Source organism: Oncorhynchus mykiss, chromosome 17 (genome assembly GCF_013265735.2).
Source record: "Oncorhynchus mykiss isolate Arlee chromosome 17, USDA_OmykA_1.1, whole genome shotgun sequence".
NCBI classification, from domain to species: Eukaryota; Metazoa; Chordata; class Actinopteri; order Salmoniformes; family Salmonidae; genus Oncorhynchus; species Oncorhynchus mykiss.
In genome coordinates this window covers 88,003,464-88,019,641 of record NC_048581.1, presented here as the reverse complement: position 1 = coordinate 88,019,641, position 16,178 = coordinate 88,003,464, and the positions used below count along the sequence as shown (strand labels likewise).

Below are 16,178 nucleotides of genomic sequence, written 5' to 3'. Positions count from 1 at the left end.
CTCTGTCTAATGGAACTGGAGGGGGTAATAGGTGACTCCCTCTCTGTCTAAGGGAACTGGAGGGGGTAATAGGTGACTCCCTCTCTGTCTAAGGGAACTGGAGGGGGTAATAGGTGACTCCCTCTCTGTCTAATGGAACTGGAGGGGGTAATAGGTGACTCCCTCTCTGTCTAAGCGAACTGGAGGGGGTAATAGGTGACTCCCTCTCTGTCTAATGGAACTGGAGGGGGTAATAGGTGACTCCCTCTCTGTCTAAGGGAACTGGAGGGGGTAATAGGTGACTCCCTCTCTGTCTAAGGGAACTGGAGGGGGTAATAGGTGACTCCCTCTCTGTCTAATGGAACTGGAGGGGGTAATAGGTGACTCCCTCTCTGTCTAATGGAACTGGAGGGGGTAATAGGTGACTCCCTCTCTGTCTAAGGGAACTGGAGGGGGTAATAGGTGACTCCCTCTCTGTCTAATGGAACTGGAGGGGGTAATAGGTGACTCCCTCTCTGTCTAATAGAACTGGAGGGGGTAATAGGTGACTCCCTCTCTGTCTAATGGAACTGGAGGGGGTAATAGGTGACTCCCTCTCTGTCTAATAGAACTGGAGGGGGTAATAGGTGACTCCCTCTCTGTCTAAGGGAACTGGAGGGGGTAATAGGTGACTCCCTCTCTGTCTAATGGAACTGGAGGGGGTAATAGGTGACTCCCTCTCTGTCTAAGGGAACTGGAGGGGGTAATAGGTGACTCCCTCTCTGTCTAATGGAACTGGAGGGGGTAATAGGTGACTCCCTCTCTGTCTAAGGGAACTGGAGGGGGTAATAGGTGACTCCCTCTCTGTCTAAGGGAACTGGAGGGGGTAATAGGTGACTCCCTCTCTGTCTAAGGGAACTGGAGGGGGTAATAGGTGACTCCCTCTCTGTCTAAGGGAACTGGAGGGGGTAATAGGTGGCTCCCTCTCTGTCTAATGTAGATTGAAGGGCTGGGTAAAATACTATAATCGCAACATGTAAAGTGTTGGTCCCATATTTCATAAGCAAGTAAAATATCTCAGAAATGTTCCATACACACAAAAAAAGTGCATTTCTCTCAAATTGTGTTCACAGATTTGTATACATCCCTGTTTGTGAGCATTTCTCCTTTAGCCAAGATAATCCATCCACCTGACAAGTGTGGCATATCAAGAAGCTGATTAAACAACATGATCATTACAAAGGTACACCTTGTGCTGGGGACAATAAAAGGATACTCTAAAATGTGGAGTTTTGTCACACAACACAATGCCACAGATGTCTCAAGTGTTTAGGGAGTGTGCAATAGGCATGCTGAGCGCAGAAATGTCCACCAGAGCTGTTGCCAGATAATTTAATGTTAATTTCTAAGCCGCCTCCAATGTTGTTTTAGAGAATTTGGCAGTACATCCAACCGGACTCACAACCGCAGACCACGTGTAACCACGCCAGCCCAGGACCTCCATATCATAGCTTATTCACCTGCTGGATCGTCTGAGACCAGCTACCCGGACAGCGGATGAAACTGAGGAGTATTTCTGTCTGTAATGAAGCCTGTTTCGTGGGGAAAAACTAATTCTGATTGGTTGGGCCTGGCTCCCCAGTGGGTGGACCTATGCCCTCCAAGGCCCACCCATGACAGCACCCCTGCCCAGTCATGTGAAATCCAGAGATTAGGGCCTAATGAATTTATTTCCCTATAGGATATATATTATTAATATATATTAATATATATTATATGAATTGTAACTCAGTAAAATAGTTGAAATTGTTGCATGTTGTTTTTATATTGTTTGTTCAGTATAAATGACTCCCTCTCTGTCTAATGTAGATTGAATGGAATTGGAGGGCTGAGTAATTGCAGATAGGGTGGAGAATGCGATGAACATAGTCAATGAAGTCAAATGCTTTAGCTACACAAATTGTTGCATATTTAAATCAGTTACGGGGCAACTAAAAGTTGAAATCAATTTTAAGAATGGGTCTGATTCAATCAATTGTGCTTTGGCAAGGTGTTTTATGCATTCACACATGCACGGATGCCAGCACACCATAACCTTCATCTGCTTATATTGAAAACATAATTTCCATAACAAGTCAGAAAACACGAGAAATGAGACCTTCATTAAAATAACAAATGTTAAAAATGATATTTGCATTTTATTATAATATGTTTTATTAGATAAATAGAACAGTTTGTCAAATGTTTCTGTAGTCGGGTTTGAAATTCCCAGGTCTTCTGAAGATCCCCGGTCGGCGGGTTCCCCAACAGGAAGATCCCTCCTGGTACCGGGAATCTTCCTACGGGGATTTCTGAAAACACCTGGACATTTTGGGGAAATTTACTGCAAATTTTGTAACTCTACTATTCTGTAGTAAAGAAAACAAAAGCTAAAGCATTTCCTTTTTATTTTACATCACCACCTCTACATTTCGGTGTAATTGTGCTTTGATAGAACAACTAGAACACAGTTACAGAACATTTCAAAACCCTCACAGAATTACAAGACTGAAATTAACAGATTTCTCAAACTCCCCTCACACCCCTATGTCAAACTACCACACACCCCTATGTCAGTCAAACTACCCACACACCCCTATGTCAGTCAAACTACCCACACACCCCTATGTCAGTCAAACTACCCACACACCCCTATGTCAGTCAAACTACCCTCACACCCCTATGTCAGTCAAACTACCCACACACCCCCATGTCAAACTACCCACACACCCCTATGTCAGTCAAACTACCCACACACCCCTATGTCAGTCAAACTACCCTCACACCCCTATGTCAGTCAAACTACCCACACACCCCCATGTCAAACTACCCACACACCCCTATGTCAGTCAAACTACCCACACACCCCTACGTTATGTCAGGAATATGGTACATGAATTGGCTGATCACATCTCATAACTCATTATTTTTAATTCAAAATATGAATATAATAATAATAATAATCTGTTGTTGTTATGATGATTGTTATTTTGATGATTATTGATCTAAATCCATATATCTACCTGTAGCCCCTATCACTACTCCCATTGTGTTGAACAGAGGATTGGATAGCTGTACCAATGTCAAACCTCTATTAAGCCAGGTGACCAAGTGATCAGGTGACCAAGTGATCAGGTGACCAGGTGATCAGGTGACCAGGTGGAATTGTCTCTATACAAGTACGTACAGGCATAGTTGCTAGGGCATGATTTGGGATTATGGGATAGTGCACACATTCAACATGAATAACATTTTAAAAAGCGTATTGATGGGATGAGGTACAGCTAGCTGGTGGATCCACCCAGGGTGGTCACACAAACCAACACAATTCATTACACACACACACACACACACACACACACACACACACACACACACACACACACACACAAACCAACACAATTCATTACACACACACACACACACACACACACACACACACACACACACACACACAAACCAACACAATTCATTACACACACACACACACACACACACACACACACACACACTTAATGAATATGAGGGGAGCATCATATTCCTTTACTTGTATCATTGAGGCAAACTTGGCAATAATTATAAAATAAATAAACTAAACTAAATACAAAATGTCCCACATGCAGAGGACGATATACAAGCCATGCGCTTCAAAAGATAGAACCTGAAAAGTTGACCACACGTTTGTTTTCTTCTCCTCTAAACGGTAGATCTCTCTACCGTTCTCTCCCTCTGAATGTTTTTTCACCACTCATCTCGCTTGTAGTTGATTTAACCCGTTGTAGACAGAGCTACATTCAAGATGAGATGCAGCAACACTGGATCTGAGGAGCAGCATTTACACTGGAGTTCAGTGACGCGTTACATTTCTCTACTGACCAGGGTTGGGGTCAATGGCATTTCGATTCGGTCAATTCAGGAAGTTAACAGGCTACATTTAAATGGAATTGATCCCGACCATACTACTGTCCTAATAGGATACTCAGTGACAGCTGAGTGTTGCTGATACCGTATACAGTAAAGGCATGGGGGCTCTGTTGATGTTGTCTGTACAGTGTTGTGTCTGTACAGTAGTTAGTTACATTTCCCATATCTGTCTGTTTTAGAGTGAGAGGACCATATTTGCAGTGTGTTCTTGAAGAGTAGAGTCTTTGCTTCCTGGTTCTATTCCAAACATAGACATAGAACATTCAGGATTTACTTCTAGGATTCCAAATTCCCCAAAATGTTCCAGAACAAACTTTTACAGATATTTATGTTTGGAATAGTCTTTATCTTCTCTACTTCTTGTCATTGTTGATATTTTCCCCCTCCTCTCAGATAGTAAGAAACGTTTCCATATTGACAATCAGTTTTTCATTTCAATCCCTTATATAGAGTGTTCACGTCAGATATTATTGTTGTATAGTTGACTTTGGTTGCATACTGCCAGGTTCTTTCTCCTTCTTCCTCCTGCCCTGATTGGCTCAGGTACTTGACTCAGCACGTGAAGTCTTCAACGTTGCCCTGCGCTGGATGGTGAGGTAGCATGTTGGCAGGATACGTACCCGGTGTATGCAGGTTCTCACAGGGCGCCTGAGTGAAGAGAGGAGAGAGAGGAGGGAGAAAGGGATAGAGGAGGGAGAGAGAGAGGGGAGAGAGGAGGGAGAGAGGGAGGAGGAGAAAGTTGAGGGAGGGAGAGAGGGAGAGAGGAGAGAGAGGGGGAGAGAGGAAAGAGAGAGGGAGGAGGAGAAAGTTGAGGGAGGCAGAGAGGGGGGAGAGGAGAGAGAGGGGGGAGAGAGGAAGGAGAGAGGGAGGAGGAGAAAGTTGAGGGAGGGAGAGGGGGAGAGATGAGAGAGAGGGGGAGAGAGGGAGGAGGAGACAGTTGAGGGAGGGAGAGAGGGAGAGAGGAGAGAGAGGGGGAGAGAGGAGGGAGAGAGGGAGGAGGAGAAAGTTGAGGAAGGGAGAGAGGGAGAGAGGAGCGAGAGGGGGAGAGAGAGGAGGGAGAGAGAGGAGGGAGAGAGAGGAGGGAGAGAGAGAGAGGGGGGGAGAGAGGAGGAAGCATAGTGGGAATGAAACCAAAGAGAAAATAGTCTACAAAATCACCCTATTAATTTCATTTTAAAGTGCACTACTTGGTAAATGTTTTTTTAATTTTTAATTACATTTTTTATTTTACCCCTTTTTCTCCCCAATTTCGTGGTATCCAATTGTTTTTAGTAGCTACTATCTTGTCTCATCGCTACGGGCTCGGGAGAGGCGAAGGTCGAAATCCATGCGTCCTCCGTCCTCCACAACCCAACCAAGCCGCACTGCTTCTTAACACAGCGCGCATCAGACCCGGAAGCCAGCCGCACCAATAAGTCAAGGACCGCCACAGAAGTCGCTGGTGCGCGATGAGACAAGGATATCCCTACCGGCCAAGCCCTCCCTAACCCGGACGACGCTAGGCCAATTGTGCGTCGCCCCACGGACCTCCCGGTCGCTGCCGGTTACGACAGAGCCTGGGAGCGAACCCAGGGTCTCTGGTGGCACAGCTGGCGCTGTACTGCAGCTGCACCACCCGGGAGGCCACTTGGTCAATGTTTTGGGGGCAGGAAGAAGGGAAGAAAGAGGAGAGGAAAGTAATGATGCAATGAAGAAAGATGATAAGATGCAGAGAATCTCTCTCTCTCTCTCTCTCTCTCTCTCTCTCTCTCTCTCTCTCTCTCTCTCTCTCTCTCTCTCTCTCTCTCTCTCTCTCTCTCTCTCTCTCTCTCTCTCTCTCTCTCTCTCTCTCTCTCTCTCTCTCTCTCTCTCTCTCTCTCTCTCTCTCTCTCTCTCTCTCTCTCTCTCTCTCTCTCTCTCTCTCTCTCTCTCTCTCTCTCTCTCTCTCTCTCTCTCTCTCTCTCTCTCTCTCAACTCTGAAAATACTTAGCCTACTGACATGGCGTTTGACGTCGTCCAGACTCAGCACTGCTCCCCGGTTATTGTTGTTGCTGTGTTTGTGTTTCTTACTTGAGCATCGACACAGCTTGTACTTGATCACCTGCAAACAAGCAAACATAGTTGATGGTCTTTGAAGCAGTGCCTCAGAGGAACACACGTTTGGAATGCAGCCAACTGACTGTTGGCAAATGGTTTTCTTTTTTAAAATCCTATGCTAGATTTCAAATTGAGACCAATCGAGAGCATGCGACTTTAAGGTTCTATCTGCAAAAAAACAGGATTCTGGGATAATTGTCTTTAAAGTTCCCGAAACCTCATTGGTTTGAATGGTGTCAGCATTCAATCTTGTATTCTTTTGAACTTAACAACAAGAATTAGGGGCTATTTAGAGTACTATATAGGTAGAGAACATTGAACAAAAATGTAAATGGAACATTTTAGTCCCAAGTTCTCGTAATGACTATTGCAATGAGAAAGTTCTATAACTCAAAGAAGACTGATGGTACACATTTATAAATGATTACCAGTAATGTGTAAAATAATAGGATGAGCTACAGATCCCAGTTTATTCAAAATGAAAACTGTTTTTTCAATTGAAACATTTTATATAATTAATCATGAGGACATGAACAAACTGTAAACAGAAAGAGAAAATCTTGAAACAAATCCTTGCAGAACAGGCAGCTTATTCTACACACGGAGGTTGTTACTCTGATACAAATCAACAGGAGGAGAAGCATCCTAACTGAATCCCAAATAAAATATGTCTAAAATGTTAATGTATGCAACAGTGGTGCAACAGTGCATGTGCCCGAGAGATGAGCTGCTTTTCAGACACCTGGAAATGAATGACCTGCAAGCTCATTTTACGTTGGCTGGATAGTTTTAAAGGGATACAGGTAGTTTTATAGGTAGTAACTTAGTTTCCACTTTCCTAGGGTTTTGTGTCCGCCAAACTGTTTTTAAAACCAGTTAGCTGGTTATTAAGCAACATCCAGAATAACTTGGTTAGCATTTTTGGAGAATGCAGCTATGCTAGTGGAAATGGATTGTTTCCGTGTGGCTGGCTAGTTGTAAGGCCTGTGGCTGTCCACCACTCATTAGACATATTGCACGGAGGAAATCATGTGAAGGATATTTACATACAGTGAGTCTACAATAATCTGGGGTGAACTTTCTCTAGGGAGCCTAGATGCATGCAACAAAAAAACAAGACTTGAGCAAAGAACTAAGTTCATCTTCAGGGAACTTTCCGGATTCGAGAATGAAGAAAGATCTGATAAGAAACATAGACGGAATGAAGGCTCACCTCATATAGGTAGTCAAAGAGCTCCAGGATGGTGAGGATACTGGCTCCTATGAAGAGACCCATCTGACCACCGATATCACCTGAAAACACATGGAGAGACCCATCTGACCACCAATATCACCTGAAAACACACGGAGAGACCTATCTGACCACCAATATCACCTGAAAACACATGGAGAGACCCATCTGACCACCGATATCACCTGAAAACACACGGAGAGACCTATCTGACCACCAATATCACCTGAAAACAAACGGAGAGACCTATCTGACCACCAATATCACCTGAAAACACACGGAGAGACCTATCTGACCACCAATATCACCTGAAAACACATGGAGAGACCCATCTGACCACCGATATCACCTGAAAACACATGGAGAGACCTATCTGACCACCGATATCACCTGAAAACACACGGAGAGACCTATCTGACCACCAATATCACCTGAAAACACACGGAGAGACCCACCTGACCACCGATATCACCTGAAAACACACGGAGAGACCCACCTGACCACCGATATCACCTGAAAATACATGGAGAGACCCATCTGACCACCAATATCACCTGAAAACAAACGGAGAGACCTATCTGACCACCAATATCACCTGAAAACACACGGAGAGACCTATCTGACCACCAATATCACCTGAAAACACACGGAGAGACCCATCTGACCACCGATATCACCTGAAAACACACGGAGAGACCTATCTGACCACCAATATCACCTGAAAACACACGGAGAGACCCATCTGACCACCGATATCACCTGAAAACACACGGAGAGACCTATCTGACCACCAATATCACCTGAAAACACACGGAGAGACCTATCTGACCACCAATATCACCTGAAAACACACGGAGAGACCTAAAGTATCAAAATGTATGCACTCACTGTCAGTCGATCTGGGTAAGAGCATCTGCTAAATTACTTGAATGTCATTGTAACATGTTTATAGTAATCTAATTAAAAATGTATACTAACAGTTTTTGGCAAATTTGTTAATCAATTTCCATACAACTGGTGAAAACAGCGTTTTTCTTACCCAGCAACCCTGCGAACTCGTAAGCTTTCGTCTGCTCGATGGTCTCGTAGTTCAGAGCCTCAAAGAAGATATCCAGAACCAGGATGTTATCACTGTCAACCAAGAGGGGAGGAAGAAGGAGAAGATAACTTACTGTCTATTGTGAAATGACACAGTTGTTTGTCTTTGTGGTTCATTCTAACCCCCTGAGACACACTCCGACCTTAGAGCACAGGGTCAGCCACCAGGCACTACCCTTGGAGCAGTTTAGGGTTTAGGGGTTCAGTGTCTTGATCAAGGGCACAACAGCAGGAGTCGGCATCTAGGACACTTAAATAAAACCTGTCATCACCAAGTCCACGTCACACTTAATACCCTCATAAAACACCAAACATTGATTGGCACGGCAAGGCTTTGTCCACATCCTTGCCTGCGTGACATCCTGTTTCTAATCGGTTTTTCCCGCTCCTCGCCTGCATGACTTCCTGTTTCTAATCGGTTTGTCCCCCTCCTCGCCTGCGTGACTTCCTGTTTCTAATCGGTTTGTCCTCCTCCTCGCCTGCGTGACTTCCTGTTTCTAATCGGTTTGTCCCCCTCCTCGCCTGCGTGACTTCCTGTTTCTAATCTGTTTGTCCCCCTCCTCGCCTGCGTGACTTCCTGTTTCTAATCTGTTTGTCCCGCTCCTCGCCTGCATGACTTCCTGTTTCTAATCTGTTTGTCCCCCTCCTCGCCTGCGTGACTTCCTGTTTCTAATCGGTTTGTCCCCCTCCTCGCCTGCGTGACTTCCTGTTTCTAATCGGTTTGTCCCCCTTCTCCCCTGCATGACTTCCTGTTTCTAATCTGTTTGTCCCCCTCCTTGCCTGCGTGACTTCCTGTTTCTAATCCGTTTGTCCCCCTTCTCCCCTGCATGACTTCATGTTTCTAATCTGTTTGTCCCCCTCCTCCCCTGCATGACTTCCTGTTTATAATGTGTTTGTCCCCCTCCTATTACTATTAAGTAATCGAATACTAATGTCCGTTCGGATATTAGAATAACCATGGCTATCTCTAGAGCAGTATGTGTGTGTGTCAATTGCCTTCAATTCATTTCCTTTTGGCTTGGACAGGCCATTGAAGGATACATACAGAGGAAACATACAGAGATGATACATACAGAGGAAACATACAGAGAGGATACAAACAGAGGAAACATACAGAGGAAACAAACAGAGAGGATACAAACAGAGGAAACAAACAGAGGAAACATACAGAGAGGATACAAACAGAGGAAACATACAGAGAGGATACAGACAGAGGAAACATACAGAGAGGAAACATACAGAGAGGATACAAACAGAGGAAACATACAGAGAGGATACATACAGAGGAAACATACAGAGGAAACATACAGAGAGGATACAAACAGAGGAAACATACAGAGAAGATACATACAGAGGAAACATGCAGAGGATACATACAGAGGAAACATACAGAGGAAGCATACAGAGAGGAAACATACAGAGGATACATACAGAGGATACATACAGAGGAATCATACAGAGAGGAAACATACAGAGAGGAAACATACAGAGGATACATACAGAGGAAACATACAGAGATGATACAAACAGAGGAAACATACAGAGGATACATACAGAGGAAACATACAGAGGATATATACAGAGGAAACATACAGAGGAAACATACAGAGGAAACATACAGAGGAAACATACAGAGAGGATACATACAGAGGAAACATACAGAGAGGAAACAAACAGAGGAAACATACAGAGGAAACAAACAGAGAGGATACAAACAGAGGAAACAAACAGAGGAAACATACAGAGAGGATACAAACAGAGGAAACATCCAGAGAGGATACAGACAGAGGAAACATACAGAGAGGAAACATACAGAGAGGATACAAACATAGGAAACATACAGAGATGATACATACAGAGGAAACATACAGAGGAAACATACAGAGAGGATACAAACAGAGGAAACATACAGAGAGGATACATACAGAGGAAACATACAGAGGATACATACAGAGGAAACATACAGAGGAAGCATACAGAGAGGAAACATACAGAGGATACATACAGAGGATACATACAGAGGAATCATACAGAGAGGAAACATACAGAGAGGAAACATACAGAGGATACATACAGAGGAAACATACAGAGATGATACAAACAGAGGAAACATACAAAGGATACATACAGAGGAAACATACAGAGGATATATACAGAGGAAACATACATAGGAAACATACAGAGGAAACATACAGAGAGGAAACATACAGAGAGGAAACATACAGAGAGGAAACAAACCGAGGAAACAAACAGAGGAAACATACAGAGGAAACATACAGATGAAACAAACCGAGGAAAAACATACAGAGGAAACATACAGAGAGGAAACATACAGAGAGGAAACATACAGAGAGGAAACATACAGAGAGGAAACACACAGAGAGGAAACAAACCGAGGAAACAAACAGAGGAAACATACAGAGAGGATATATACAGAGGAAACAAATTGAGGAAACATACAGAGGAAACTTACAGAGAGGATACAAAGAGAGGATACAAACAGAGGAAACATACAGAGAGGATACATACAGAGAGGATACAAACAGAGGAAACATACAGAGGATACAAACAGAGCAAACATACAGAGAGGAAACATACAGAGAGGAAACATACAGAGAGGAAACATACAGAGGAAAAATACAGAGAGGAAACATACAGAGAGGAACAAACAGAGAGGAAACATACAGAGAGGAACATACAGAGAGGATACAAACAGAGAGGAAACAAACAGAGAGGAAACATACAGAGAGGAAACATACAGAGAGGATACATACGGAGGAAACATACAGAGAGGAAACATACAGAGAGGAACATACAGAGAGGATACAAACAGAGAGGAAACAAACAGAGAGGAAACATACAGAGAGGAACATACATAGAGGATGCATACGGAGGAAACATACAGAGAGGAAACATACAGAGGAGACATACAGAGAGGAACATACAGAGAGGATACAAACAGAGGAAACATACAGAGAGGAAACATACAGAGAGGAAGCATACAGAGAGGATACATACAGAGAGGAACATACAGAGAGGATACATACGGAGGAAACATACAGAGAGGAAACATACAGAGGAGACATACAGAGAGGAACATACAGAGAGGATACAAACAGAGGAAACATACAGAGAGGAAACATACAGAGAGGAAACATACAGAGAGGATACATACAGAGAGGAACATACAGAGAGGAACATACAGAGAGGATACATACAGAGAGGAACATACAGAGAGGATACATACGGAGGAAACATACAGAGAGGAAACATACAGAGGAGACATACAGAGAGGATACAAAGAGAGAAAACATACAGAGATGAAACAAACAGAGGAAACATACACAGGAAACATACAGAGGAAACATACAGAGAGGATACAAACAGAGAGGAAACAAACAGAGGAAATGTTGTGAGTTCACCCTATTGTATTCTCTCTCTCTCTCTCAATTCAATTTAAAGGCATTTATTGGTATGGGAAACATCTCTCGCATCTCTCTCTCTCTCTAATCTCTCTCTCTGTCTCTCTCTCTCTCTCTCCTTCTCCCTTTCTCTTTCATCTCTCTCTCGCATCTCTCTCTCCCTCTCCCCCTTCTCTCTCATCTCTCTCTCTCTCTCTCTCTCTCTCTCCCTTTCTCTTTTATCTCTCTCTCTCATCTCTATCTGTCTCTCTCTCCCTCTCCCTTTCTCTTTTATCTCTCTCTCTCATCTCTATCTGTCTCTCTCTCTCTTTTCCGCTCTCTCTCTCTTCCTCTCATCTATCTCATCTCTTGGAAACATACAGAGGAAACATACAGAGGAAACATACAGAGGAAACATACAGAGAGGAAACATACAGAGAGGAAACAAACAGAGGATACAAACAGAGGAAGCATACAGAGGAAACATACAGAGAGGATACATAGAGGAAACATACAGAGGAAACATACAGAGGAAACATACAGAGAGGAAACAAACTGAGGAAACATACAGAGGATACAAACAGAGGAAACATACAGAGGAAACATACAGAGGAAACATACAGAGAGGATACAAACAGAGGAAACATACAGAGATGAAACATACAGAGAGGAAACATAGAGAGAGGAAACATACAGAGGAAACATACAGAGGAAACAAACAGAGGATACAAACAGAGAGGATACATACAGAGGAAACATACAGAGGAAACATACAGAGGAAACATACAGAGAGGATACAAACAGAGGAAACATACAGAGATGAAACATACAGAGAGGAAACATACAGAGAGGAAACATACAGAGGAAACATACAGAGGAAACATACCGAGAGGAAACATACAGAGGAAACAAACAGAGGATACAAACAGAGAGGATACATACAGAGGAAACATACAGAGAGGAAACATACAGAGAGGATACATACAGAGGAAACATACAGAGAGGAAACATACAGAGGAAACATACAGAGATGAAACATACAGAGTGGAAACATACAGAGAGGAAACATACAGAGGAGACATACAGAGGAGATATACAGAGGAAACATACAGAGGAAACATACAGAGGAAACATACAGAGAGGATACAAACAGAGAGGATACATAGAGAGGAAACATACAGAGAGGAAACATACAGAGGAAACATACAGAGGATACATACAGAGGAAACATACAGAGAGGAAACATACAGAGGAAACATACAGAGATGAAACATACAGAGAGGAAACATACAGAGAGGAAACATACAGAGAGGAAACATACAGAGGAAACATACAGAGAGGAAACATACAGAGGAAACATACAGAGATGAAACATACAGAGAGGAAACATACAGAGGATACATACAGAGAGGAAACATACAGAGAGGATACATACAGAGGAAACATACAGAGGAAACATACAGAGAGGAAACATACAGAGAGGAAACAAACAGAGGATACAAACAGAGGAAACATACAGAGGAAACATACAGAGAGGATACATACAGAGGAAACATACAGAGAGGATACATACATACAGCCTCAAAGAAGATATCCAGAACCAGGATGTTATCACTGTCAACCAAGACATACAGAGAGGAAACATACAGAGGAAACATACAGAGATGAAACATACAGAGAGGAAACATACAGAGGATACATACAGAGAGGAAACATACAGAGAGGATACATACAGAGGAAACATACAGAGGAAACATACAGAGAGGAAACATACAGAGAGGAAACAAACAGAGGATACAAACAGAGGAAACATACAGAGGAAACATACAGAGAGGATACATACAGAGGAAACATACAGAGAGGATACATACAGAGAGGAAACATACAGAGGAAACATACAGAGGATACATACAGAGAGGAAACATACAGAGGAAACATACAGAGGATACATACAGAGGAAACATACAGAGGATACAAACAGAGGAAACATACAGAGGAAACATACAGAGAGGAAACATACAGAGGAAACATACAGAGAGGAAACAAACGGAGGAAACATACAGAGGAAACATACAGAGAGGAAACAAACAGAGAGGAAACAAACAGAGGAAATGTTGTGAGTTCACCCTATTGTATTCTCTCTCTCTCTCTCAATTCAATTTAAAGGCATTTATTGGTATGGGAAACATCTCTCTCTCTCTCTCTCTCTCTAATCTCTCTCTCTGTCTCTCTCTCTCTCTCTCCCTCTCCCTTTCTCTTTCATCTCTCTCTCGCATCTCTCTCTCCCTCTCCCCCTTCTCTCTATCTGTCTCTCTCTCCCTCTCCCTTTCTCTTTTATCTCTCTCTCTCATCTCTATCTGTCTCTCTCTCCCTCTCCCTTTTATCTCTCTCTCTCATCTCTATCTGTCTCTCTCTCTCTTTTCCGCTCTCTCTCTCTCTTCCTCTCTCATCTATCTCATTTCTTGTCTTTAGAATATCAAGCAGGGATTACTGTATTTTAAGGCCTCGGGGCACATAGTGGATTATTTAGTTTCGGAACATCCGGTAAACAAGTGTTATATCGAATTACAGGAATCCAACTGCAAGGCAAGTCAAACTGTCATACTGCACCCTAACTCCCTAAATAGTAGACCACTACATAGGGAATAGGGCATCGTTTGGGACAAAGTCCTAGTTCTAGTTCTATCCACATCTGAGATTCCCATCAACAACACAGCTGTTTCTCTCTGATGCTGTTCCCAGATGAGTTTCCCCATCAACAACACAGCTGTTTCTCTCTGATGCTGTTCCCAGATGAGTTTCCCCATCAACAACACAGCTGTTTCTCTCTGATGCTGTTCCCAGATGAGTTTCCCCATCAACAACACAGCTGTTTCTCTCTGATGCTGTCCCCAGATGAGTTTCCCCATCAACAACACAGCTGTTTCTCTCTGATGCTGTTCCCAGATGAGTTTCCCCATCAACAACACAGCTGTTTCTCTCTGATGCTGTTCCCAGATGAGTTTCCCCATCAACAACACAGCTGTTTCTCTCTGATGCTGTCCCAAGATGAGTTACCCCATCAACAACACAGCTGTTTCTCTCTGATGCTGTTCCCAGATGAGTTTCCCCATCAACAACACAGCTGTTTCTCTCTGATGCTGTCCCCATATGAGTTTCCCCATCAACAACACAGCTGTTTCTCTCTGATGCTGTCCCCAGATGAGTTTTCCCAATCAACAACACAGCTGTTTCTCTCTGAAGCTGTTCCCAGATGAGTTTCCCAATCAACAACACAGCTGTTTCTCTCTGATGCTGTTCCAAGATGAGTTTCCCCATCAACAACACAGCTGTTTCTCTCTGATGCTGTTCCCAGATGAGTTTCCCCATCAACAACACAGCTGTTTCTCTCTGATGCTGTTCCCAGATGAGTTTCCCATCAACAACACAGCTGTTTCTCTCTGATGCTGTCCCCAGATGAGTTTCCCCATCAACAACACAGCTGTTTCTCTCTGATGCTGTTCCCAGATGAGTTTCCCCATCAACAACACAGCTGTTTCTCTCTGATGCTGTCCCCAGATGAGTTTCCCCATCAACAACACAGCTGTTTTTCTCTGATGCTGTTCCCAGATGAGTTTCCCCATCAACAACACAGCTGTTTCTCTCTGATGCTGTTCCCATATGAGTTTCCCATCAACAACACAGCTGTTTCTCTCTGATGCTGTTCCCAGATGAGTTTCCCCATCAACAACACAGCTGTTTCTCTCTGATGCTGTTCCCAGATGAGTTTCCCCATCAACAACACAGCTGTTTCTCTCTGATGCTGTCCCCAGATGAGTTTCCCCATCAACAACACAGCTGTTTCTCTCTGATGCTGTTCCCAGATGAGTTTCCCCATCAACAACACAGCTGTTTCTCTCTGATGCTGTTCCCATATGAGTTTCCCCATCAACAACACAGCTGTTTCTCTCTGATGCTGTTCCCAGATGAGTTTCCCCATCAACAACACAGCTGTTTCTCTCTGATGCTGTTCCCAGATGAGTTTCCCATCAACAACACAGCTGTTTCTCTCTGATGCTGTCCCCAGATGAGTTTCCCCATCAACAACACAGCTGTTTCTCTCTGATGCTGTTCCCAGATGAGTTTCCCCATCAACAACACAGCTGTTTCTCTCTGATGCTGTCCCCAGATGAGTTTCCCCATCAACAACACAGCTGTTTCTCTCTGATGCTGTTCCCAGATGAGTTTCCCCATCAACAACACAGCTGTTTCTCTCTGATGCTGTTCCCAGATGAGTTTCCCATCAACAACACAGCTGTTTCTCTCTGATGCTGTTCCCAGATGAGTTTCCCCATCAACAACACAGCTGTTTCTCTCTGATGCTGTTCCCAGATGAGTTTCCCCATCAACAACACAGCTGTTTCTCTCTGATGCTGTTCCCAGATGAGTTTCCCCATCAACAACACAGCTGT

At 43.6% G+C, this 16,178-nt stretch overlaps 1 protein-coding gene across 4 annotated transcripts in view; it reads right to left on the bottom strand.

The window, feature by feature from the left end:
* Positions 1–3,477: 3,477 nt before the first annotated feature.
* Positions 3,478–16,178, bottom strand: part of LOC110493299 (acid-sensing ion channel 1) — a 459,369-nt gene continuing 446,668 nt past the window's right edge. For 2 of the 4 annotated variants that reach the window (XM_036950916.1, XM_036950915.1), the window contains 4 exons: positions 8,268–8,359; positions 7,211–7,290; positions 5,900–6,001; positions 3,478–4,569 (listed from right to left, as the gene is read on the bottom strand). In XM_036950916.1, the coding sequence (XP_036806811.1) occupies positions 4,474–4,569; positions 5,900–6,001; positions 7,211–7,290; positions 8,268–8,359 (370 nt within the window). In that variant the 3' untranslated portion in view covers positions 3,478–4,473. The other 2 variants (XM_036950917.1, XM_036950918.1) reach the window with 2 other exon arrangements.